Source organism: Solenopsis invicta, chromosome 14 (assembly GCF_016802725.1).
Source record: "Solenopsis invicta isolate M01_SB chromosome 14, UNIL_Sinv_3.0, whole genome shotgun sequence".
Lineage (NCBI taxonomy): Eukaryota > Metazoa > Arthropoda > Insecta > Hymenoptera > Formicidae > Solenopsis > Solenopsis invicta.
The window spans coordinates 16,090,948-16,118,866 of NC_052677.1; the positions used below are offsets into that span (position 1 = coordinate 16,090,948).

General features: G+C 38.4%; 1 protein-coding gene across 4 annotated transcripts in view; it reads right to left on the reverse strand.

Moving 5' to 3' along the window:
- The window catches only part of LOC105207617 (furin-like protease 2), a 363,347-nt gene that overhangs the window by 15,691 nt on the left and 319,737 nt on the right, over positions 1–27,919 (reverse strand). For all 4 annotated transcript variants that reach the window (XM_011177176.3, XM_011177175.3, XM_011177174.3 and 1 more), the window contains 2 exons: positions 7,564–7,668; positions 3,686–3,892 (listed from right to left, as the gene is read on the reverse strand). In XM_011177176.3, coding sequence (XP_011175478.2) covers positions 3,686–3,892; positions 7,564–7,668 — 312 coding nt within the window. The remainder of the gene's footprint in view (positions 1–3,685; positions 3,893–7,563; positions 7,669–27,919) is intronic.

Below are 27,919 nucleotides of genomic sequence, written 5' to 3' on the forward strand. Positions count from 1 at the left end.
GCTGATCTTCCAAATGAGCCCAGAGAGAACTCGCTATCTTAATTTTTTGTGAAAGATATGTATTTTTCACTTTTACTCTATTTTACGAATATTTTACGAATATTTGATGAGGTATATAGATCAAAGGTGAAATAAGAGTGTTGATTTTTTTTTAAGACTCTTAGCCTTCACCTTTAAAAGTTCAAAGGAAGTCGCTATATTTATATTTGTGGAACACATGAAATTTTAAAGAAGTGGGATATGCATGTCTCATCAGGTACGAAAGGATTAAATTATAAAGTTTACCTACTTTTTTGCTTCGAATCTCGAGTCCACGTTTCAATTTCTAATAGATTTTGTCCCAATTCAATTCTTTATAATATCGTGTTATACATACGATTTTACATATGACATGAGTCATTAAGTTATAAGTTCGCTTGTTTTTTGCTTGAAACTTTCTACTTATGTCTCCTAAAACTTTTATTTAGTCCTCAATCGCATTACGACTTTATTTAAAATTGAAATCTATCCACTCTGCTGATATATTAATATTGGCTACAAATCTTCATGTCAAATCATTTTTATCTTCCTGATCTCTTTTTTCCAATGCGAATCGGTAAATTATTGTCTTCTTACATATCATTACCACCTTGAGAATTTCTCACCTTATCAATATCAAATTTTTCAACAGCAGATAATTCTCAGAATTCAGTGTATTCAGACATGCAGTGATAAATAATAAATATGGGAATGCAAGACTCAATTTGTGTCAAGTCCGTAAATGAGAAATTCACATCGGTTAATTCGCTTTCGGATATTTCTGCGTTCATGTTGCAGATATGCAGGGTATCGATATGATACACCAATAAGGGGTATCATAGATGGTTTATCAGCTTACGTAAACCCCGGCTGCCTCTCGCGCCTCGGGCGACGCTCCGGGCGTCTCACGAACGCTGCACCCTGTGCTTTTATACGCGGCAGTTTCCGCGTCCGGGTTTCGAGTGTCGGCATATTTGGGCATTGCTCTGTGCAAATAGAGAGCAGGCCCGCGATATCGGGCGTTCGCCTGAGCCGCTCAAATTTCATACCACCCGATATTACGTCCATTATGCAAAATCGTAATCTTCGCGATACGCACGCCCCTCGTTTCTTTAAGGCTCCCTGGGCTCTCTCGCTGCAGCCACATCGAATCACGACGTCAGAAGCGAGAAACGTGAACTTTTCTCCTTGCAATACACGTTGGAATAAGAGAGGGAAAAAGAAGAGTGGAATGTATTTTTGTAAGTGCGCCGTTGCGCAAACGGCATTTGTTTATTTCTCATATCGAAAAAGAAATTACATCTATTTTCGCAGCTGTCGGTTCGTTCAATCTCGTTCGCATTCGAAGTAGCCTATATAATGTAGCACGGTAAATATATAAATTTTCGGAACTTTCTTTTCATCTTTGATTCTTTGATCAATTTGCCGTTTCTTCCTTTGGAACGAAAACTTGATCGCGTCTTATCTTCCCTTTTCAGTTTCTTGATATTCAGCTTTGAGTTTCTGTATTTCTTTTTGCGATTCTCGAATTAAAATACTACCAAAGTACACTCGGGATGAAGCGAAGGATAAGATTTCCCGTAAGGGAATTAAGAATCAAAGTAACTACCTCCGGTCATCACGTACATTAGCAAGAAGGGTCAATCGGGATGCTCCTTGCGTTCTCTCGAACGTACGCTAATGAAAGTGGCTGAACAGTTAGAAAAGCTGAGACATAATCGAGAACTTCTCGGCAAGTTAGGCCGAGACGCCGCGCTGGCGAGCAACGCGTTAAGAAAAGAGAGAGAGAGAGAGAGAGGGAAAAGTTTCCGCCGGATATATCGGGCGAGCCTGCCAAAAGCTAGCTATTCGCTTCCGCTGCTTCTCGCCACTCTCTGCTGCTGTTCTAGACGGCAAAGCTGCATGTTATAAGCTGCTTACGCTCCCGCAAGAAAACGCATGTACAGCACAACGGCTCCATTAAGGCCCGAACTGCTCGTGCGAGAAATAAGTACTCCCGAGTCCGGTCGCGCGCGATGCACCAAGTGTCGAGATTTATTGCTATTATACGGAAATTTCGGGTTCCTCGCGTTTATCATTTTCTATCATTACTCAAAATATCTTTCTCATTTAAAACTATCAATCTTTTTATTAGTACTATACGTCATCTAAATGTGATGTACCTCATATGTATATTTATAATTATATATTAAATTTCAAAATGGAGAAAGACCAAAATACATAACAGAATACTATTGGACAAAGCGCTTTTGTGATGATAAAGAATTTTGAAATTAAAATTCAACAGATAAAATTACAAATTATTGAATATCAATTTGACATCCCCCTGAAAACTTCTGTCGTATTTATCGCAGAGTAATCACGACGTAAAAAAAATACCTACCTAACTACTCTACTTTTGTCATAGATGTAGAATCTTTTACAAGTTACTTTCAGTTTATAACTCGTAATTGTAGATAATACGTAGAATTAAGGATAATCTCACTCGAGCGCTTTAAATAACGAAACACCTCGATCTCTCTGGCGCGTTGAATGCGCCAGGGTGATCAGTCGGGGGGGAGGGGGGGAGGGTTAACTTGGAGCGATTAAACCCACGCTAGAGCGGAAGAGGGACGTTCCGTCCGGCAGAATCGCAAAGTGGAAGAGGTCTAAAACAACCTCAGACGCGTTGTTTTCGATAATCTCGGACCGGCCCGGGCCGTCGACCAACTCGACAGCTCTCGCTCAATAAGATTGCATTAGTCGCGGCCGCTAATTGGATAACAAACACGCTGATTGACTGTTTGTACGGGATTCCCTTCCCTCGAGCCATTACTGCGATAATTGTTTACTCACCCGTGATTACACGAACCAAGTTACACGAGTCACGCGAGCGTTTTGCGCAAAATATGTACCACGTTTAAGTATATAAGTCGTCGCCGCGTATCCTAATCATTTATAAATTTTACAACGTAAGATATGCGATGATTTAGCATAATTAATTCGCGGTTAAAAAGTGCGATTTATGCCAGACTTTCTAATTAATGAAATATGTTAAAGTCAGAATTAAATAATTCACGATTAAGAGGACATAATAATTGAAGGAAATTTTGAAGAAGAATGATATTCTTCTTAAATTGTTTAATGAAAATGGTAGAGATATTAAAGTATTCTTAGCTATTATTTATTAATAATGATTTTCAATTTGTTACTTTCTAAAATCTCTTAAAAATTTCTCGTATTTTTGCATCTTAATGATAATGTTACATTTTAGTGAATTAGATCGTTTTATGTTATAAATTCTTACAATAATTTAACAATCTTGATTCTGCATCGTTACACTAGAAAAGAAATAGAAAAATTTTGTTAAAAATACAAATATGAAGACAATTATGTTGGATTATTAAAACAATTACATTGCTCTGGAAAAAGGATTTGGTAATAATTAATGATTCAACATAATTATTTTCTTTGTATTTTCAACAAAATTGTTCTTTCAATGTATATACATACCCGGTTAGTGGGACATTTACGTTAAATTTCTCTGGACTGACATCATCGATAGATGATCCTTCTCAGAAAAGAGAAAGAAATAATCGGAAGTATCGAGCGACTTAGATACCGCGCGGTTGGTTCAATTCTCGTCACGTATCCTGTCGCGACGGTGTGTATGGCGAGATGTACTTACCAGGTACCACTGTTCCTTGAAGAGCGGGTCCGTGAACAGGTTCTGAAGTGGCACGCCCCTATTTCTTTGGCGATGGAACAGGGCGGCCTGTCGCGGACGCGGACCAAAACCGCTGAAGAAGGGCTGATAATCGGTGAACGCATAGGACGAGGCGCCGAAGTCGCGCTTCTTGCGCTTCTTCTCATGCTGCTGCTGGAACCAGTGCACCTGCAACCGAAAGCATACCGGATCTGCAACGTAGTCTTCTTGCGCCGCGCCGCCGTCCTATGATCGACTTCGAGCTACGTCATCGCGGTATAAACTTGAATAACTTGGCGGACCGACCTAAAAGCCATTAGCCGTTGGAATACGTTTTGTTATCTCTCACGTCGTTACACGAAGTTCCGCGCGACATTATACGGTAACGTAAGCCGGTAACCGTTGCAAATTTTCCCCAAGTGTTCGGAATATTTCATCGGTGCCGTCAGTCAGTTTTTACCGAACGTAATACCGACAATGTGACAGTATGATATTAATATAATGATTAAAAAAAAATAAAAAATTATACCAAAAATACAAAAGACATTTTAGTGCCTTTGAGCAAAGAATTATTAATTAACGTGATTCTAAATTATTGTGATAAAATTTATATGAAATTTAATTAAATATAATTGCCGTAATACGTCGAGACATTTATATCCAGAAATATAAAAGGGATTAAGAGAAAGCCATTTATCGTTAATATCTACGTACATTCACTAAATCATCATTGTCTTTATTTGTTTTTCCAGGAATTATCAAAATCTATGGATTCACATTCATATTTTTCCGAAATGTGTAATTATTATTTTTACGATACGCACGTTTGTTATTATTTTCATGAATTATTATATCGACAATTAAGGAACAGAAGAAATTTAATTGAAGGAAAGAGAAAGGGAATGCAATAAAATTGTGTTTGTCTTCTTTTTTTGTTAAGTTAAAACTACTCGTAGCACCATCGTTGTTTATCATTCTGTTGATTGGCTAAACAGTTATATAATGCGACGCTGCGACGTGGAAAATTCACCAGGGCAGATTGACTCAATCGAGGGTCATAAATCGAACAATCACCGAAAAACGCCTCGGGGAGCGAGCTTTAATTCTAGCGCGCACAGCGTTCCTCCCGTTTCATTCATACCGTCGTGTTGGATCCAGACACGCATTGCGATTCGATGCCCCGGTACCGCCGACAGATTCACGACCCTCACGTAAATTTTGGCGAGACTCCAAATACGCCAGGATCACAACCGAGTTAGTTTCACGGTCGTATTGAAGGCGCGCGCCAATGCAGCAATTTCCGGATTTTCAAACTAACACAATGAGCGTAAGAAATTTGGTACATGTGCTGCTCCAGATCGATTATTGAACATGCTAAAAGTCCCTTAAAATCAAACGGTTATGGCAGTCGCGCAGTAGAATAGTAACAGATGTTGCCGCATTCTCTTATGAATTATAAACAGTTGTGGAGAAGCAAAAATTTCAAATATTACATAGAAAACTACTGTGACTCACATGAAAGAAAAAAAAAGAACTTTCGCGATCGCCAGTTTAAAAAAAGTTATAAAATTTGAACCAAAATTATAAACACAAAACATTTTTTATGCGTTTATTTTTCAATAAGGAAACAATTTCGAGGAAACAATTTCATGAAGCTTTTTCGGATAATACGTGAGAAGAAAGATTAATAAAAGAAAGGAGATATCAACAATCTCATTGTCTCTCATTCGCAATAAGTTTCGTTCGCCTCGATATGAGCAGCGTGATACTTTTGTAACGTGAGCAAATATAAAATAAAACATCCCTCGTCTATTTTTTAACGAACAATTAAGCGGTTAACTAAGCGTGCTGCACAATTAATAAGCAGCCAGTCACGGTCGTTGGGAGAACGAGAGAGATTTCCCGGTCACGTATCCGTAGCTTTGCCCTCCATAAATCCTGGCGATCTCTGAGCGCGCAGCGTTCGGAAAAAAATGTATCTCGCGCGGAAGTTACCCCCGCATGTTCGCCCCGTGCAAATGACATTTTCCTCGCGATAACGTGCTCCCCGCAAGCACCGGCTCTCATAATTAATGCTATATCGCGCGGTTCCCCGCGATGCGTACGAAGAACTGCATTCCTCTCGTTTCTTTCTTCTTTCCTCGCTTCGACACGATATTTTTCCGACCGCCTCGCCTACCCTTGCACTCCGTAATTTTCACCCGCGAGAAGAAGCTTATCGAGACGAGGACAATGGCGGAAAACGCGGCGACGACAATATTGTCTCTCGAAACAGTGAGATATTTTGCCACGTCCTCGTGAGAGAAGGGACGACGAGGCTTCACCGAGAGTGCACTTAAAGCGACCACCAGGTATTTCCCGCGCGAGTACTAAAGTGATATTATAGTGAAAAATTCGGAAAAAATCTACGAGTACAAGGACGGAATTTCATAAACTATTTACGGCTACGACGGATTTATGATTTATTACCTACGCTGGAAAAATAATACAAGCGAGCGTTCCTTTTTATCAGAGACGACATCTGGGAAAATGTAATATAATTATTGGACTGGAGATTAAAAATATTTTATTGCCATAAAAAAAAGTGGGTCTTCCGCTTCACAAACTTGTAAAACAAATTTCCGTCCTTGCCTGCAACTTTTTTCATAGCTAGCTAAAGCTCAGCGTTTACCACAACGCTAAAATTTAGAGTAGAACCGAACAAAAACGCGTTTCTGGTCAATCAAAAAAGGAAGACACATTTTTGCGATCCTTTGTGAAGCGTACCGTTACTGTTAAATGTTCTGTCACAGTGACAGAATATTTAGCGAATATAAAAACTGCGCGTAAAACGGGAAAATGATTTTTTGAAAGCACAAAGACTACGTATTGAGAAAAAAAAAGACAACTTTGTTATTATAGGACTATTTACGCTACGCATATTGCATAGCTTGTTTTTAAAACATCTCAGCACAAAATATTCTTTCTAGAATTTTGGTTCTATCGACATTTTACACACTTTCTAAAGGTCTTTCCTTTTCTCTCAATTTTTTTAGAAAGTTGACATTTTTTTCCCCGATAAAGTGTCAAATGGCACGATTACAATAATATCGTAAAATTAAAATCAATAAAGAAATTGCGGAAATGCGTTTAACTAATTTGACTAAAAAATTTTATTATAAAATTTTATTAAAAAAAAGCGATTGTAGATTTGATTTTCAGAAAATTATTGTGTTGTCGTTCTCTTGTTCTAATTCACAATTCTATCCTAGGCTTTTTTTTGTATCGACTCACTATTCAGCTCGCTCGTCAGAACGTGCATTTCTCGCGATCGTTAACGTGCCTTGAGCGGAATCGGCCAATTAAGCTGTTTGTCGAAACGCACGCCGCTTTTGCGCTGACCGATCGTGTAGAGTTCAAGTTTTATCAAGTGATTTAACGGCGCTCATAGCGATGAATTTTCTGCCCGGAATGATTGTTACAATGGTGGATATCGGCTCGTTAACGCGTCGTCTGTCCAATAAATTTATAAAACCTATGCTCCTACATATGCAAAATGTATGCGCACCAATTCGCGATTATAATTATCTTATCCTAATTACATCCGTTTCTGTCTCTTACGACTGCACGCTCCGTTATTTCGTTCCTCACGCGCAAATTTTATGTTAATCATAATTCCTTTTTTAATAAGGACAAAGTCCTTAATAAGATAAGTAAAGCTGATTAAATTTTTCCTTCGTTTCACAGTCACACAGTGGAGTAAATCTACCACGACTCTAAACATTACGTCTTGCTCTTTGAGTATGAGCAAATTTCGTTCCTGTGTGCATCTCGTAATTAATGTCTCTTAATTAGCAGAATACAAAGATGCGTTGACTTACCCGCGGTTCATCCCTGAGCGCTTTGTGATGTGGTTCGCTCGCGGTGAGGGATCTCTTGTGCAGTCGCTTGTGAGAGAAGAGGTAATAATTCTTCAGAGCGCCGATCTGAAATAGAGAAATAAAGCATTCTTATTGTTCTGATTCGAGTGGGCTGGCATCGCGTGTCCTCGCGCAGACGTAAACATGAAGTGGCACGAGAGTACTCGCAAGTTTCCCTCTTGCGACTTCTCGATAGCCTTTTGATGGTCTCGCAACTCGATATCGTTTTGACTCACAAGTTTGGCAGTAACTTCCAAAGTGTCGTTCCTGAATTATATGGCCGCACTTGCTAAGTCTCATCTACATTCATCGCGATGTTTTCTGCAAACGATAAATGTTTTCCCGACACTCTCGTCCACGATAGAGACAATATTAATCATCGTAAACAGGCATAAGAGATGTCTAATTCCTTTTGAATTTTTCATCAACTAACATAAAATAATAATGTAGAATTAAATTGACATAAGTTTTGTGAAATATACAGAGAATAGACAAAATAATGCAAATATAAGAAAATATATTACTTTTTTTTTATTAAGAAATGATTAATCGATTATTTATATTTAAGATAAGATTTTACTCTTGTTTGAAATAATGTTTAAATATTATCACCAATGTTGTATTATTCTTTCAGCAGAACTTTTCTCAGATGATTAGGCAAGTGATGTGGGAGGAAGAAATTTACTTCTCACATTATTTTCCAAAATTATTCTTTATTTTTCAAAACTTTATTGTTTTTCCTGACCAATGTAACTGTCTGGCTTAAATATCATCGAATCATTGAGCAGTTTTGAAGTAGCGTGAAAAATAGATTTTCTCCTCCGACATCTCTTAAGAATCCTCCAACGTCTCTTAAAAGGTATTCTTTTAGAAGAATAGTATTACACTAGTGATATTTAAGCATTGTATTTATTCCAAATAAGAATAAAATTTGTATTAAAGACAAATAATGGCCAATCAATGTCTTATTAATAAAATAAGTAGTCTGTTTCCTAGATGCTTATATTATTTTGTCTGTATCTTATATATTATTGAAAAATTATACTTTACAGTTTAAAAATAATAACATATATTATAGTACAATTATTATCTGTTACATATAGACTTTTTAAACTGCTTGCTGATAACTTTAATAACGAAAGCTTCTATTTTGAGATTTAGCGAGATTGCCGAATGGAAAATTAACATTTACAAACAAGTACATGTATGATCGGCGCTTACATTGGTTCATATTTTAGAAGTTTAACGCGATCCATTAGAGATAATTGGCAGTTTATTGAATACTAGACGGTTGTAATTATACCTGTACGTATGGGTAAATTACGCGACGTTTTGTTTGGTCCATGAAACTGATTGTCAATAATTCTAAGCACCGCGCGCCGACACGATTCAATAATGTGTATCGAAACATATATTGAAAATGATCAATAAGCTATTCCAATGGTAATTAATAAGCTGGTCTGCTATTCAGAGATCCCGAATCTTAATTATATCATCAAGCATTAATTCAAAATTGATAAAAATAACAATAAAATATATAAAAACTGATAACATCAGATATCACTATTTTTATTCGTTCACACACATACACACGCACATACAGGTACACATGCATACAAACACACAATATTCTGAAAAATCTTAAAAATGTACTTTCTTATCTAGAAAACATTTTAGGTACCTTAATTTCTATTTACATACGTGCGTTTTAAAATTTCGTTGTATAAGTACCAAAATGGCAACTGGTTTTAAAGGGAAGAACTGAATTTATATTGGACTTAAATTACATTTAAATAAATTTGAATTAGATTAAAAGATCAAAGCTGACATATGATATTGTCTTCCTGACTTTATACTATTACACTATATTCTTTTTCATACAAAATAAACTGTATGACGTGATGTTTCGCGCAAACAGCGAACAGCGGTATGTGTCTATGATTCACAAGTACAGCTTTCGCATTATTCCGATATGATTCGACACTGCAAGAGGAAGTCGTAAGAACTCAGGCTCTCGAAACGGCGTAACTTTCGCCGGCGGAGTTTTCCGGAACTTAGCCGGAACGAGAATCAACCAAAACTGCATCGCGCCGCGAAGTAGAATCACTTCCCAAAGCTGTTTTTGCTCCGATGCTTTACACGTGTCGCCTACTTGAAATTCTTCCGCGGCGCCTTCCTTCCGGAGCCGCGGCCCGAAAATTGAACAGCAATTCGCGAGGAACTCGGGCGCAATTCGCAAAAAAAGAGGAACTCGCACGCTTTATTTTACCATCGAGCTTTGCCCGAAAATTTCGTGGTGAGCTCGAGACAGCTACTCCGTCGTTCTTCGGACTTCTCGAGGATCTAAGTAGTCCAAGAGTGGCAAAGTGCATCACTTGCTCCTCTCAATCTCGAGTTATCTTTCGTGTGAAAGAGGATTACTTGCCCTAGTTCTTTCACTTTAGCCATTTTTATCTCTTCAGGAATGGCGATGTATATCATGTGAGTTTATTTGAAAAACTGTGAACTTGCTCTTACCTCATAATAAGGCGATACTTCAGAGGCTTTAACATTTTTTCCGTTTCCCTTTTTATATTTTCTCATATCTTCTCCGCAAAGTGTTTTCTTATATCTCCTCCACATCTCGCATCAATTTTCAATTATTACTTAATCAATATTAAATTTATTTTTTATCCTACGGATAAAGACAATTAAGATCTCGTTTATCCATTAATTTGGTTCGAACTGTAAATCATGTTCTCAATCATTTATAACTTGTGAATTCTGAACAATTTTTGTGTGCCAAGAATCAACTTCAACGTGATCAAAAAATTTCACTCGCGTGGAGTGCCAGCTTCGAGCTACACTGTGTAGCAAAAAAGGAGCGAGGCGATGAAGGATATTTCGAGACTATATATATCTATATATATCGCTATCTCTCGAAGATATTCCGCGGACGTGATGGAGCATGCCTCACCAGCTTCACTAGCGGGCGTTATAACTCTGCTGGCGACGACGCCGGAAGGTCCGTTCGCATATTTCCGTATTCCGCCGGCAATTTTACGTCCAACTTACGCGCGGCACGCTCGTTGGCTCCGTGACGCAAATTTCACAAGGGCGGGTCAAGGACTCGCTCGAGGGCTTCCTCCTTCCGAAGTGCGGCTGAACGGCGTCCGCCGAAATTCTCGCTCGACCATGCGGAATTTTGATAATATTCTCGATTATTTCGCGATTATGGAAACAAGGCGCGGTCAATAATATTTAACTTTAAATTTGACGATGCAATCATATAATATAATATATTTCCGCTTTAGCTTACACGCTTGCAATGCTGTTTTCATAAATCCTAACTTGTATTATAAAATACAAGTAATTGGATCTACAATTGAGTAACGTAAATTAACAGTAATTTAAGTCTACACGCATATTTTTACTAGGAAAATTGATTCAATATTGTTACAACTAACGTCTAGAAAAACTGCATACATTTCTACCACAATTGTATTAAATTTAGGTGTAAAGAAAGTTGCACGAAACAATATTTAAAAGTAATTTTCTGCTTCCTCTACAAAAACTCATCACAGAATCTACAATTGTGACAGGCATTCGGTATCTTTTATTAGTAGTTCTAAAATATCTCATATTCTCACACAAGTTCTCAAAATTTTGACTGCCCGAACACTTCCTCCTATAGATGTTACTTGAGGATCGACTTTCTTCATGAAGACGATGATGTAAACGCGAGGTCACGTCGTCGCTACTAAAAATGACGAAGAGCCCAACTTTGACGCGATCTTTCGCTCTACCATCGTGGAGACTCGGAGACTCTACAGAAGAGAGTTTTCCCGTGCGTTTGTTACCGGTCGCGTGAGTGATGGTCCCCCTCCGACCTGCTTCTCTGGCTCTATGTCATCCGCTCCATTAACGCCTTACTTCCAGCTTCCAGCTAGAAGGCGGTGCAATAAAGCGAGGAAGATGCTGGCGAATAGGACTGATTCGCATCCGGTGCGATTAGCGTAGAAACTACCGCGTGAATCTTCAGATCGTCGCCGCCTTTGTAGCGTTCCATTGTGAACGAATCCGCCCAATTCGAAGCAACTCAGCCCGAATGGCTGCAGGCGACTTGAGTTAAAAATCACGCGAAATCAGCGTGATAAAGAAGAAGAAGAAATGGAGAATTTAACGAGAAAACGCGTGACAATCTCGGTCGAAAATCAAGATTCTCTGAGACGCAGTTCTCAGTACCTATCGTGACCGATTTGCGTAGCAATCAGTAGCTGCTGAGAGACAACGCGTTGGAGTTTCGCCGGCGAGTGACCAATATTTTCTCGGAGCGTCTTCTGGCACTGGCCAGATCCTCGACCCGCGTCGACCTTGGCGATCTTCCTAAAATCCTTTAAATCCATCCGGTAGCTTTCCGGAAGCGATAGTGCCGTCGCGTTCTCGCTCGCGTTTTCCGACGCGTCGCCGGTAATCCCGATGGGAGATACTCGTCGCGGCAGCTGCGCACGGACGGGGTAAAAAGACGAGAAAACGGATGAGAACGGGTGGCGATGGTGGTGCAGGAAGCGGAGGTGGGAACAGACATAGAGCGGAGCACACAATGCAGCGCAATTTATTAATACTCTGGGACTCGTAGCGCCCTTAGGAGCAAACGGTGAAATAGATATGCCAGCCGACCCGGGCAGGCGAGCGAGCGAGCGAGCAAGTGAGCGGGACCTGTTATAAGCCTGAACGGAAATGTCAGGACAAAGCGTCCTGTACAGAACGTACGGTGCAATCTGCGAGAAAATTGCGGTATAACCAAGCGCGGAAAGACGTCAATTGTACCGTAAAACAAAACGTTTTTCATTTAATTTGACATGTACTTCGCCTGGGCGGAATTCTAATTTAAAAGTTAGGTTACTTGGGAGGGCCAGGGGGTGGAGAACGTGACGGTTATCGAGAAACGTCGATGCTGATAATCGAGTTTTAATCAAGTAGAATCGATCGTAAATTATATGTGAAAATTATATTTGTACGAATTTAATTAATTTCGGATGTTAACGAAATTAAAGCTGCTTCGTCGTAATTTTTTTCTTTTTCTTTTTGCCACCTTAATCAGGAAGAAATTGACGTCGAGCACGTCAAAGGGACGTGTCTGTCATTAAAGATTAATACGGCAGAAGCGGGATACCCTATAGCAGAATCCTTTCACCTTTTCCGTAGACGTTCATACATATATTCCCGTTTTTGAAAGCTGACCCACACCGTTTTCAGCGTGACTAACTTCTATAAGGATCTCGCGAACGTGTATGGGCGAGGAAAATCTGACGGTGGACGATAACTGCAGCGAACTTAATTGTAGCATCAAGATGATTTCTTTCAGGAAGCTGAACGCGCCCTTTGATGGCGTACTTAAATCCACTTTATTTATCGAGCTCGAGCTCCCGCGGGATTCAGTACGTCACGGCGCGGAGTCATAAGATCTAAAGAAGAGATAGAGCGAGCGATTCATCATCCCGTGTCTGCAACAAGCTCGCGTTAAAGGCGCGTGCACACTATGTCGATGTGTTGCACTAGCTGAATCGTAAAAGCGATCACCTAAATTGGTTAATTTATAAACGGACACCTTTTCTTACACACTCTTTCAGTTAATTTTTATCTCGGTTTGATCATTTCTATATGCCCAGTTCTCGTGATTTGGAGAATTAGGAAAGTTGAGTTTATATTATTAAAATGTTATTAAACAATACTGCACCAATACAATTTACTGTAAAATTATTCTATAAGAATATAAGAATAATAGCAATATCTTTTAAATCAATTTCTTTAAAATAAAAATATCTCTTTTTGAATTAACCACTCGCTCGCGCGTTGCTACTAGAACCATGCGTGTCTCTAAATGGTCACCTTTAAATTAAACCGAACACTGCTGCCGAATTCTTCATCAACTGTTATCGAATTCTCTTTGCGATCGTTTGACCAAAGGTTAGCCAAATAATGGCATTTGGTCAATGTTCGAAGGGAGAGAGAAAGAGAGAGAAAGAGAGAGAGAGAGAGAGAGGAGATAAAGGTAATTCCAAAATACGTCCATGTTAGAGAATCGACGATCGAACCGTGTTCCGCGCAACGTGTGTGTTTTGTGTAACGGAGAACACATCCGCGCAGCAGCGCAAACTTATTCTTTCGCTCGCGAATCGCGCGGTTTGCACGGTTTGTACGCGCCTTTAGATCGTGCCAGCGCGCGCGTGTACTTCCGCAACACTTCCGATTCGTTTCGGTGGTGGTAAACTGCAGGAGTGTATTGCAACAGGGGTAGCGGGGGGGGAGGGGTGTAGAACGCGGTGGCCGGGATACTAAAGCGTTCTGAGCAGCGCTAGATAAGCGGGCAGAGGGCTGGCGGGGTAGTTTGAGAGGGCCACTAAATCAAACCGCTGAAGAATGTCTCACGGTGACCTGCGGGTTATCGCTATAGCTATACCTATACGCGACATACGCGGATGTTCCCAGCGGGTGCATAGTCTTGTAAGTTGTCATCGCGCACCGCCAAGTTAAGATTTAACATCAGAGAAAAGGGAGTGGAGAAGATAGGTACGAGTTGAAAAAGTCAATTTCCAAGTTTCTCGCGTGTTTTCGGACGCTACATTCATTCTCCGCGGAATGTCGGAAGTACGGTATTTAGAAACTCTGCGATTGCTAACCGAGGGAAGGGCGCGACCGCCCCCGTTTTCGAAGATTAAATCGCTCGACTCGAAGATAATATGCACGTGCGTATTAAAATTAATACACTAGAAAAATTGGATCAGCCGGCGTTTATTTTCAAACGTAACGCAAAAACAAATCTGATTACACGTAGAGATTACTTCCTCACAAAGGGATACAATGAAACGTCAATTATTTTTGTAGACTTCGTAGAGTTCAAGTTTGAGTTTGTGTTGCTTTAACTGTCGCGTTTAATCCTGATTAAAATATCGGGAGCTCTGAGAAGCTGTGAGAGCTCAAAGAAAGATCTTCTATGTTTCTCTCTCGCGTTTTATAATTACCTTTTATATAGCACAAAATCCTTTGCTTCAAATTAACGATGATGACGAGCCAAACATTATTCGTAAATAACAGAATGATACTAAAATATAATATAAAAACAAGGATCGCAAGAAATAAAAATAGCTGCCAGTCTAAGATATGTAAACACTTACAAGTGACAAATTTTTACAGAACTTTCGAATCATTTCGTGCACCTCGATTTATTTACGAGTGTCAGATTTTCATATGTAATAAAAAAAAACCTGCTCTCGTCTTTCCGCTTTAACGTCAGGATCGAAAGTTATCCTACTGCAACAGCTCGCTGCGACGTGACACACGCGCCAAATTCACGCGTACACGCACGCAAGCGAAGAGTACGAATAGGTGGGAATCACTGACGCAGACCATGGAGGAGAATATCGCGCAAATTGTATCGCAGGTGCATTCGCGGTGCGTGTGCGGCGGTTCGTTCGCCGGGCTGTCCGTTCGCCGCAAAATCCTCGATCGTGAACCAACTCTCGTTACGTAATGCCGACCACGTATCACCAATACCGTTGCCACGATCCGCTATTCAACCCCATCACCGTCAACGCCGTCGTGTGTGCGTTAACGTTATTGCAAATGCGGAGTGGCGCGAATATAATCATATCTCATGTACTCAATGATATACTTAAACATAGGTGTGATAATATTAAAACGAACAAAAATAGAAGGAGTGACATTTGACGATCCAATTTACTAAATGATGTTAAAAAAGCGAATAAAAAAAAATCATGTTTCCACCATTCATCTGTCACTTTTATATTTACAGACGGTAAATTGAATAGAGATTGCCGTAAGTCAACGTTGCTGTTTTTCTATCTTGATGCTAAAATAAACGAGGTAGCGACAATTTTAAATATTTAGAGATTCTATAAGCAAGCAAAACTGCTGCCTGGTATTTCTCGAAGCTACTTTTCAATGTTTTACAATGTTAAAGTAGACACATTTTTTTCTATAACGTTTATTTAAATATAATATTTAAAATTTAAATAATATTTTTAAATATGTTGATGTTCAGCCAATAATAATATACAGATATAATGAAAAACGAATACATCACGTATGAAACAAGAAAGACTCTTTGTTTAAAAATAAAACGAAATCTGGACATATCGCAGCCATTGATGTCGTTTTTCTGCAATACTGATTGATTGCCAATCCTGTATAAATCGCGAACGCAAATTCGACTCTGTGATGAGTCCAATATTGACAGCTTGACATCTAACGGCAAAAGAAACATCGAAAAATCATTCGCCGAGAGAAATAAGCGAGTAAAATAGAAAAGATAAAAGGGAAACACAAAATGGGGCATGAAACGAATAAAATAGATAATGCTGTATATCTCGTGTTTGAAAAAAAAAACAAAAAAAATATGCATAGTTTCCGTGAAATCCAATAAAGAAACAGGATTCTTGTTTAATTTTGCGATCTTTCACGTATACGTATAGTTTATGACAGACAAAAATATGAAGTTACGAGATCTCACTCTGGCAAACAAGCAGGAACACTTTTAGAAATAAATATGTGTGCGTGGTTTCGATGAACTACTGGAGGATTAACTATAAAATAATGTATACGCCCGATGCTGGTCGACAAAGTGGCGACCAGCCGCTCGAAAAACAAATATCGTTTACCACGGTGTGAGAAACAATACCCTCGAAACATTTCACCCTCACCGCTTTCGCCGCACCCTCGGTTTTATACCGTCTGCTGGCTGTTCGTTTATCGGCGCGAATCACCACGCGCGTTGCACAATCACCACATAAAGCAACCGCAGAACCGGAGTGTTTCCGATAGACGCGCGACCGCAAAAAGAAAAGCTTCAAATTCCGTCCAAGAAAAGCTTAAATATTATATGGGTTCAAATCGATGAAATATTATTAAAAAAAAACCGCATCCAAACAACTGTGAAATTTTCAAACGAAATTATGGCTTCGGTTTCTAACGAGATAACAGATAGAATTAAGTGTGCTGCTGCTTTAAATGGAAGATTTTCACACGGCTCTATTTGGATTTGCCAGCGTGAGGATAATAACGGGGAAATTACTACAACGAGCATGTTAAATTTTAGCTCAGTGCAAAACGCATCAAATAGACGCAATATCATTGTCGTTAGAGTAACGTCTACGACATCGGTCGCTTATCCGTTCCGCATCCCATGGCGCTTTTCATGGCTAAGGGGGAAACGATCATCCGGAATTATCCGACGGCGCGACGACCCGGAAACGCAACGCGCGAAAGTGCTGACGTTAAAGAAATGATATTAGGAGCGCGGATCACGATAGGAGATCTAGCGAGGCAATTGGCTGTCTTTCGAACGATCACTCTCAAACGGCGATGAGTGAGTGATGCGAGAGTGCAATGTGCGCGCAATAAGTGCGAATAAAAAATTTGAGCGAAAGTTTTCAATCGATTTCCAAGTTCCTTTTAGACAGCAAGTGTTTTAACTCAACTTTAAACTCCCAACTCCTGCGCGATTTATTAATCGAGAATCTTCTTTTTTTTTTTTACAAGAGTATCACGTAGCTAATCGAAACTTCTATTGGCGGAAATATTAATTAAGATCGAAACCGCGCGACGTCGCTAAGCGGTTATCGACGACCGCCGATCGTAAAACGCGTGCCGCGGTTTCAACGAATCGAGAATATCCCTGTCCAAACAGATGGACCGAATATCCATTCTCCAATTTCTCTTTGCGTTGATTGAAACCAATTTCCGACGCATTAGTCTCGATTGGTATCGCCATTTCCGGCGGACGGCGATGTAACATAATTAAATCGATCACGGGCGCTTTCCCTGTTTATAATTAAACGTAGGCGTTGCATTATTGACATTGCGCAATTAATTGGCCAATAATGGTTATAGTAGCGGCGCCGTCATAGTGCACGGCGGCCCACCTTCTCGGTATCGACGACTGCGGCACAATACCACGAGCGATGAAATTTTCACACCGTTGGTACTCGTACATTGGCGCGACACATGCGCGGGACCAAGCCAGTAATGGGTTAATGCATTTTTACCGAGACTTGCTAAAGGAATGACATTATAGCGCATCGTTACGCGTAAAAAATTAAATTCTCCGGCCTGGGAAATGCCGCTGCGAGTGCGGAAATGGCGCCTTCGCATTACAGGACCGCTGTTACGCACACGCAAATGTAACGGGGTCGTTAAAAAAAGGCTGCTTTTCTGTCGCATTTAAAGCGCGCTGGAAGGCTACGAATGCTACGATGATGCCGGCTAGTAAATCTGCATTCGTAAAAAGATGTCACGAAGCTTTCATAATTAAAAACAAAAACTGCTCTTTCATATATGCTGTGCTATTTACATTAATTTTACATTTTATTATTACCTCTACAATATTCAGACAGCGATGATACAAGTGAAGCGATATATCATTTATGCGATTGAAACGATGTCGGCGTCAACCTGTGTTACATTGTCGAATACGACATTTCGTTGCGCTACTTTGCATAATCGGAACATAACACTGGGCTTTTCCGGTATCAAACTGGAACAGCGGTATCGATACGGCAGCCATAGCGCAGTAGATTGAGCTACTAATGGCCGCTACTTTCGTTGCGTGTTTAAATTAGATTGCGATGAGCCGGAATTCCGAGCGAGAAAGATGACATGGTTAAGAAATACCTATGGATCCGACAGCGACGTAGATTACCTCATTATTATCGCCACGTTGAACTATTACCTTCATTATCAATCCCGCAATCCGTGCCATAAAGCGTAGCGTGATAAAAGAAGTAAAGGGATCAGATGTGAAATTGGAAACGACTCTCGCCAATTTTTTCGACTCTGGAATAACTCTGGGGATATTTATCTCTATCACAATTAAACGGTGAAGCTCTTAATTGATATTTACACATAAGATATTTAAAATAAAGAGCTCAACCAGTATAGCGAGAAAAAATAATTTCTAAATGTTAAAAAAAATTTCCGTGTTACGGAAAAATATTTATGTTATAGAATTATATGACTGAAAAAGAAATAAAACTAGTGTAATACTGAGAGTAAGAATATCACAAAATTCAAGAGAAAATGTGGGCCACAAAAAAAAATAAAAACACTAAAAATTTGCTGGTATTTATATTGCCCGTTTCGCGTTTCCAGAGAACAATAAATGTAATAAAAAAAAATTCCGCGCGATCGTATTTTTAGTTTTGTCAGAAAAAATTTCAAAAATTACAAAATCAAAAATAAATAATAAAAGTATACTGTCACGCGTGCGCACGTACGCATGTGTAGAATAAAAATTCTATAAAAAAGAAAGTTGGAACAAATAAAATTGTTTTTTTGTTCGAGTAATCCGCTTGCGCAAACTCGGATTACATTTGAGTCCTGAGATAACGATCGTTCTATACTTGGTGTTAAAAAAGGAAACAGAGGAATAACAATTTTTGTACGAAGGCAGTATCAACGAAAGGATCAGAAACGCCGGTACGGAATAAGGCAATGGGCGCCGATTGCGCTTGGCGGAGTGAGCAAAGCGTAACGCCGCAGCAAATGGGAAAACTCGTAGCGTAACGCGCGGTAAACGGGAAAATCGAAGCGTGACGCCGCGCAATAAATAGGGAAATCCAAAATAGCGACGAACCGTGCGCCGAAAAACGGAATGACGTCTGCCATGCCCCCCTCGTTCGTTGGCAAATAAGCCGATTCTCATTCCGGATCGATGGAACACAAAGCGCGAGGCGGAGGAGAAGATCGGATAAGCGTTCGTTCTGGCAGGAGAGAACGTTTAACGGCGCGACGGAGATGAGACGGCGCCTCGTCTTTCCGGAAGGGGGATGAGAAGCGAGCGAGAGTGCGCGGGGATGAAGCGCGGCAAAGAGACAGAAGAAGGGAAGGAAATTGCGGTTCAGGAATTCGAGCTTCTGATGCGCGAGATTCCGCGCTACTTTCGGTAATGCTCAGCTGTTTCACGCTGTTGTACTCTCGACGTCGCTCGCGTCGACGAGAATCGACGGAATTGGAGGATGGCACCGCGCAGCGGGCGCGGCCCTCGACGCGCGAATGACGTCCCGCTTTCTTCCCCAGAGAATCTATTGTCGAGAATGATGTTGTATGTATGCAATCTTCGTCGCGTTTCCAGGCACGATGCGTTGAGTCATCGAGTCTGAATAGGTATTGCACGTGCCACATATTTCTTATTAGTTATTATTTTTAGTAAGATCAATTATACATTGTTTATATACTTTATTTCTATAATATATAAGATTAATGTTAATGCTATTAATATTAATAGCTAACTTTTTGCTTTAGTTTAGAATTAAATTTAAATGTGAAATTATTATATTACATAATACAACTAAAATTAACGAGGAATATAGTGAAGCTAGCTAAAAATTTGTTTTTCTTTTTTTTTAAAACTAAGTAATAATTAATTATTTTCATAATTCTATTTATATTAAACTACGTGTAAAAAATATATTTTATATATTTATAAGTTAATTTCACAAAACAAAAGTACAGCACATTTTTACTCTTATTTTGATAAAAACCATGAATTACCACCGTGCTTAAATCATTTTTTCTATAAATTATTTTCCTGAATAAATTAGTTCTCAGTTTTACAGATAAATTATCATTTTTCATAGCGTTATATATAAGTACAACACACTCTAAGTTACTTTTTTTCTGTAGTATTTGCTTGACACACGCGATGTACGTTCCTCATGAATAGTATTTTTCTTTTTTCCTTTCTCGTTTTATTCTGTCTTATACCTCCTTCCTCTTTTTTCTCTGGTCCCTTATGCTTCTTACTTTACGTTAAATCGCCGAGACGCGAGCGTGATCGTAATGCACGGTGTACAAGTAAGCAAAGCAGTAGGGGGTGCAAACCGCGTTGATGTCGGAGATGCCTCCCGAGCACCTTCCGCTTACGATTCTTTTACAATCCTGCCAGACGACAATGACGACAACATCTTCCTAACGATCCGTCTTTCTTGTGGCGCGGATTCTCCGGTTTTTTCTTTTTTCTTTTTTTTCCTTTGCCGCGGGGAACCAAGAACCACGAGGAACGGCGACTAATGACCGGAAAAACGCCCCACGCGATCTCCATCATGCATTTTGCTCATGCGTTTTTTTTCCTCGCCTGGGTTATCTTTTATTATTATTATTATTTTTGTAAGCTGAATAACTTGCTGCCTAAAGACGCGGCCAGCGCTCGTACGAGTTCAACGAAATCATGTAAAAAATGACCATAAATCGTGAAAAAATTTTGAAGATATATAATATAAAACAAGATTTTTAATGTACAATCTTTATTTCTGATTTGATTAAATTCCTAACTTTAATAGAAATTTAAATTGAGATTTAAATATTAATGTATTTTATACAGTGAATTAAGAAAATACTTTGCGTGCAGCTAAAGTTTGGATTGAGAGCAAATTTTACGTTTCGCCGAGAGATTTGTAGTAGAAAATTCGTGCGACAGGGCACCTTGCAGACCGACGATTGCCAAGAGATTTTACATCGCGCGTGAATGCACTGGATTGGGTTCTTTTTTCCCCGTGATGTTTAATTTCTCCAGCTAAAGGCGGGGCGGAATTACAGCCGCAGCAGGAAAAACGGAATTGCAGCTCGACACGCGAATTTCCGCCCCTGTCGGCCGATAGTCGCAAGTGAGCCTGCTATTTCTCTACATTTTACTCTATCCATATGTTTATTCATTCAATATACTCGTTCCAGAGAACCAACATTGATCAATCACTGATACTTTTAAAGATGTTCACTGAAAGTACTACTTCCACTTTCTATTGCACTTTGCAGTTCTGTAATACTTTTTCAGTACCAATATTGCTCGTATAAGAAAATCACGGAATTACTTATATAGAACGTTGTATGAAGTAATATACGCATTACTAAAGTTTCTATTGTGCGTATACATAATTGCAATATTATTTTACGCTACGTTAAATTATTTACATAATTTTATCATATATTATTTAACGTGTTATATCATTTATTTAATAATTTAGAAAAATAATTCAATACTAATTGAGCGCTAATTATATTAATATTTCATAATTATTTGTAAGAACAAATCAATTATTCTACTTTCAATTTATTTCTCGAAATTAAACAAATTGCGATTAAAGTAAAATATTGTATAAAAAAAATAAAAGCAAAATTGATAATAAAAATGTATTGTTAACAAAATAAAAATAATTTGTCAACAGTGAGCAGCATGTTATTCTCGTAAATTACGTTTAACTAAAATAACTCTGTTCTAAGTCCGCCAAGGATAGTGGATATCGAAAGAAAAATGTCGATAATACCGAAATATTACTAGAAACACGTCGAAGTCTCGCCTGAATGTACGTCCGAAATATCATTTTGCCGCACATTGCGGTGATCGGAAAATCCCCAATGGGAGCCTTATTACATTGGAAAAATTGAAGGACGCGGATTCGCCTTCAGCAAACAACGAGACAACAAAGCTACGCATCGCGACGTGGAAGGGTGAAAACGGAGCAAGTTCCGGTCACGAGACAGACAATTTCCTTGGAGAAGCTTTCTTGTAGAAGCCTCTGGGATGACGAGCGGCGCTCGGGGCACGTGTCACCAGAATACGAAATCGAAAATCGATTCTCGCCAAACGAAAGAGAAACCAAGGAATCAAAGTGGATTTTAAATATAAATACACTTCGATATAGAACGGACAAGTTTGGCGTCGCTGTCAGAAACTTCGCCGCTTGAGAAAGTACACGAACGACATGTGTTTTTCCGTTATATTCCATGTTTCAATTAATGCATTTTGTAATGTATACCCAAATATTTGATGACTGAACATTTCCCTTAATAAAGACAATTCGAAATTGGAGCAAATAAATTTTCAAATCTTGACCTTTCGTTAGCAACTAAGTTTATTTCTTGCGTTCTACTGGAAATTTTGGATCTAGGTTGAAATGAAATAATATTATATAACCTGGGCGAGAAGAAAGAAACATTGCGATAGAAATCTAAAAGAAAGACTGAGCTTCGTCTCTTCAAGTTTTCTAAAATTTCGTGATTTCGGTGAACTTGAATTGAATTTCGAGATTGTAAAAAAATAATAAAATATTGTCTCTTTCGAAAGTAGATTTTGAAAGTTTATTATTAAAACATTCAGCGCTGAAGATTAAATTCAATAAAGGACGATTCAATTAAACTTTCGCCGCGAAAAGATCACACGATCGCAACTTTGTGCAGTTTTCTTAGAAAGTAAAAATTCCTCAAACTTGATGTCGCGGTTACAATTCTGAGCAAACGTACTATCCGAATCCTTTCTCTTGCTGCATGTGTACCTGACGTTCGTATTCGGTTTCCTCGGCTTACGTCGAACAGTTTTGTTCTTTCTGGGAAATCATATATATCGGATACTTTACTGCCCATATTCGCGGCAAATCGAGCGAGAGTGAACAATTTTCCCGCGGCATACGGAACAACGAGCCGTAAAACAATGTCAGCCGATAGTATCGAAGTATTGAAAATGACGGCAAGTTACACTCAAATGTATACGATTTTCTCCCTCAACTTTCATCTGTCAAATATCAACAAGGCAAAAAGGTACGATAGATTACGAAATGTACTTTTCAAGCAAGCAAGAAATATCTAATACGATTAAATATATTAATATCTCATATTCTATAAAAATTCGGATTTTCTCAAAACTTGCCATTTGTCATGGAATCTTTTAATCTCGTAAAAATCTTGTAAAAATATTGCACTGTTGGGAAAAAATGTTTTTACGCGATTTACTTCCTTCTGCTTTAAAAAAAACGATTAATTGTCCAAATTTGCTTCAAGTAAATCGAATTGAGCAGAAACACGAAATTAGAGCGCGATTAAATTACGGCTTTAATCTTTTCTGTTATTATTAGTACGAAGCAGATGTTATAAAACACAGAGCGCTTTTTCTCTCTCTCTCTCTCTCTCTCTTTCACTTCAAAACAATTACTTTTAACGTTATTGTCTCGATAATGCAATTACCGATTTGATATGTCGGATGAATAAAAGTTACGCACGCGAAAGCGAGAAACGTATAATCGCGTAAAAAAACTTCCGGAGGAATTGAAGTTACATGAGAGTTTCTCTCTTCTGTCAAGTGCAGTTACACAACTATCTTTAGTAGATACTAAGTAACATCGGACGACTATAGTTCGAGAATCATCTCGCTTCCTTCACGTTTCGCGCGACAAACTTTTATATCCCAATAAATAAAAACGGTTCACCGCTGTTATTGTCACTGTTATTGTCGCGATATTACTGTGCACGAGAGGATAACGATTCGCTTAGAAATATGCGAACGATCGCGTTCACCCCATAATTCGCACAGACGTTCGGTCGCCGTATTTAATTTATGTCGTCGTGAAGTACCCGAAGCTATCGACAAGCGAGTTATAATGTTCCGAAGTTACAACAAATGTACAACGTGCCATCTTTAGAATGCCTTTATTCGTCCGCGGATTGTAAATCGCGGAAAGTAAAACGCGACTACAGAAATGCGAGGTACGAGCGCAAAGCCGTTTCACCGATTATTGAATTTTCTTTACGATGGATTCTGTAATCTTCGAAGTAATAATTTTGCCAACCAGTCGAATGTATCGACAAATCTATTTTAAGAGTTTCAACTCCCAATCGCAAAAAGAAATTTTAATTCTTATTCAGTAGAGTTCAGAAATGACCAATTTTTTATTTATACGATTCCATCTCACATATTTCGTACATTTTTCACATTTGATAGGTGCATTTAATAAACAAAATAATTTGTCTATACATTAAATAAAATATACGAATTACTTAAATTGAAAAAAAAGATTAAATAATTAATATAAAATACATTCATTTTAATAGTAAACGTAAAAACATATTTATTTTAATAATTAATTTAATTCTCTAAGAATTCTATGTAGGAATTATCTTTTTAATTATTAATCACGCATCAACTGGTGCACGGATTAACTGATAATCTCATTACTATTGGTCGATGTTAATCTTCGTTCAATTACAAATTTTCATCTTTTTCTGGCTTGCAAGAAGCAAACAGAGAAATTGTTATACAAACTGAAGTTGAATATAAAGTTAATTACATAGGGAAGCCAAAAGATCGAGGAACAACAATTAAGCGAGCATGTCGACTTCATCATTTCATTCCGCTTTTCCTCCATCGGAACTTGAGAATGCGTGGTTCCGCGGTTAGAAGTATGGGTTCATCAAGCCCGCACTGGCCAACTCGAATCCAAATCTGGTTGACAGAGGAAGACCCGGGTGTTCAGGGATTCAGGACAAACCGCGGGCTAGACCCTACACGACTCATTTGACGCAGATCGATCGACAGAAATTTACCGAGGTTTACCGACCTCCGTCGCACTCGCTATTCCAATCGGAATAGAAATAATCTTTAAAATTATCAATTTAAATGAAATAGCGCGGTAACTTTCTAAAATGCATTGGTAAACATAGTTGCAAATAATTAAATGAATAATTAAAATAAATAAAAATGAAGAGAGAAAGAGATTCGGATATAAATATTAAAAATATTAAACACTTATCTGTGTAATAAATAATTATAAAATTCAGCGTTAAATAAATCACTCTGTATTTATTATGTGTTACATAATTGAGAAGAGATTATATTGAGAAGATTTTATATAATCTTCTTAATTATATAAAAAAGAATTATATGAACGAATTGTTTGAATCGTAAAAAATTAACGAAACGTAATGTGAAAAATTTTCAATCAAACAGTTTCATTAAAATGTTACAGTATCATAATTTCAAACTAAAGGAGATTATACTTCTATCGCGATGCAGAGTCATTTTGATCTAAAAGTGCATCCTGGGATTAAATAAATACATCAGCGCGGTGAGACAATCTCTGATACCATTATATTTAATCCAACCAGATGTGTCTCGCGAGATATAATTACTTCTGCAATACCTTTAATGTATTCTGCAAATGGGGCTCCGTAAAAGTTAAACTCGTAAACTATGTTTTATTAAGCGTGTATTCGATATTGCGCTTTTCAATGTTGCCAGAGGTACACGAGGTATTAACAATCATAGTTTTATTCCATTCCCATAATCGTACGTTTTGCAAAATACACAAGTTTAAAATTTAGAGATTTAAATCCGTATTATGCACTTCCCGGGATAAAAAAAAATTATGATTATAATGATTAATCACTTGCATATGCAACGTACACGATACTGCTAGAAAAATGACAGAAGTTAATTGCCGCTCGCGAGCATTTGCACAGGTAAGTGAGCGGCTGTACTTTTCAATGCGTACAAATGTCCTATTTTTATAGCGTCAACATAATCTCGCGTGCAGAGCTGCTTACTTATATTAGTTTACTCCTGAATAATTTAACCGTCCTAGCGTAATGAACGTGAGCTCGAAAACGACTCTCTTCTCGCTCGGCGACTGAGCTGGGAGTATCGTCTTATCGGCTCTACGGACCTTCACTTTCAAACTGAAATGGTCGAATATTAATTCCGTTCTAACTTTGGACTGATTAAACTAAAATGACGTAAATCGAGGAACTGGAAGAACTAATCGGTCGAAGTACTTTAAGTTGTTAGTCCGCTCGTTACATTTCTCAATTCTTTATGCTGCGTATAAATTCCAATAATATTTATTTCAATTCACCTCAGAGTACTGTGCGTTTTCATTACATTCTAAAAAGTTAAATACAACAGCGCAGTGCATAATTTGACAAATTAATAGACCAAGATTTATATATTTTTCACATTTAATCTTCCACGTTCCCAAATTAATCCACGAGATGTTATAAAATTATATCGTAACGCATATTACATTATCACACGACGCAATTCTTTGTTATAAATTAATCATATTCAGTTAATTGCCTAGGCGAGTGATAAAAATTTTAAATAAAAACCGTCAAAAGAAACATATGAGTACTTTTTTCCGCATACTCAAAGGTTGGATGCTGACACGAGCGTAAAACGGCGTATAATGGCGTAATTTAAAAGTACAAATGTGTTCACTATGTATTTGCTATTTTAATTTTAAAACAATGTTGGGCGCGCGCCGCTCGCAAGTTAAAGGAAACACCGCGACATTAAAGAACGAGCATTATGCATCGCGGGACAAATTTTTAATTATTTTCATTTTACGGTGGGGCTAGACCGCTTTTAATGTCACAGTCCCGTTTACGGCGGCAACGAGAATGATATGCGTACTACCTGTTTGCATACTTCAATGATGCAATTTGCGCAATAGGCTAGACGTCATCCGCGATACGCTCCATTTGTCTTTAATGAACGGATTCGCTGATGCATTATGTACCAGGTACACCAAGGTTTATCTATCAGACTTAATTAGACGAAACTTCTCTTTTATCGATGCATGTAACTATACGCGCGATCGAACGACTCCTCTAAAAAAACAGCGGCTATCCCTGGAAGTATTAATCAGGATTGACAATGGTTTAATTAATTTTCTATGTCCTTTTAGGAAAGCAAGAATTTCGCTCCAATACAGAATTAACAAGAAAGTGGTTTGATCCCAATCCCATCGATATTTCGTCCGGGCGTTAAGATGCACCGTTAATTACAGAGTCGCAGCTTTACCCCGAAGAAACGATAGAAAATAATTCAACGCGATCACCACTAAAACCTTCCAATTAAAGATAAAAGCAGGCGGTACCAAAGATATCGATTGCACAACGTTGGAAAGTTCAATCCGTTTCCGACTCCTCCGTCTTTCATACGAGCGTACGCGAAAAATTAATTAATATCAAGAGGGGATTGGGAGCGGAGAGGAGATGAGCATCCAATTATCGAGAATTTAACATCCGAATCGAGACTATCGATCGTAAATGCGTTTTAATTAAAGACGGCGACCGAGGAATATCAGAAGAAAGGAAAAGGGGAGGAAAGAAACGAAGCGAATAAGATAATGAAAAGAGATTAGGAAAGGTGACTATTAAACGCGCGTCCTCAGCACTTAATCAATTTTTTGAAGGTGTATAATTATCTCGATATTAAACACAGAAAATGTTATGCGACATTTCTGTTAAATTATTCGGTCAAGCCAGTTTTTGAAAAGTACGTAATGCTATTAGTTCTCTAGTGTTACTATACATTTGAAGTAAATAATCGAGACAATTAATTCATTAAATCACTCGTCAACTTTTATGTGCATTTTTAAATTTCAAACGACATATTTATTAAAATTGAAAGTATTTATTCAAAAATATAAATTAATATACATATTTTATTTCAATATCTATCGTATTATTTTTGGTAATTAAATCTTAGCATATA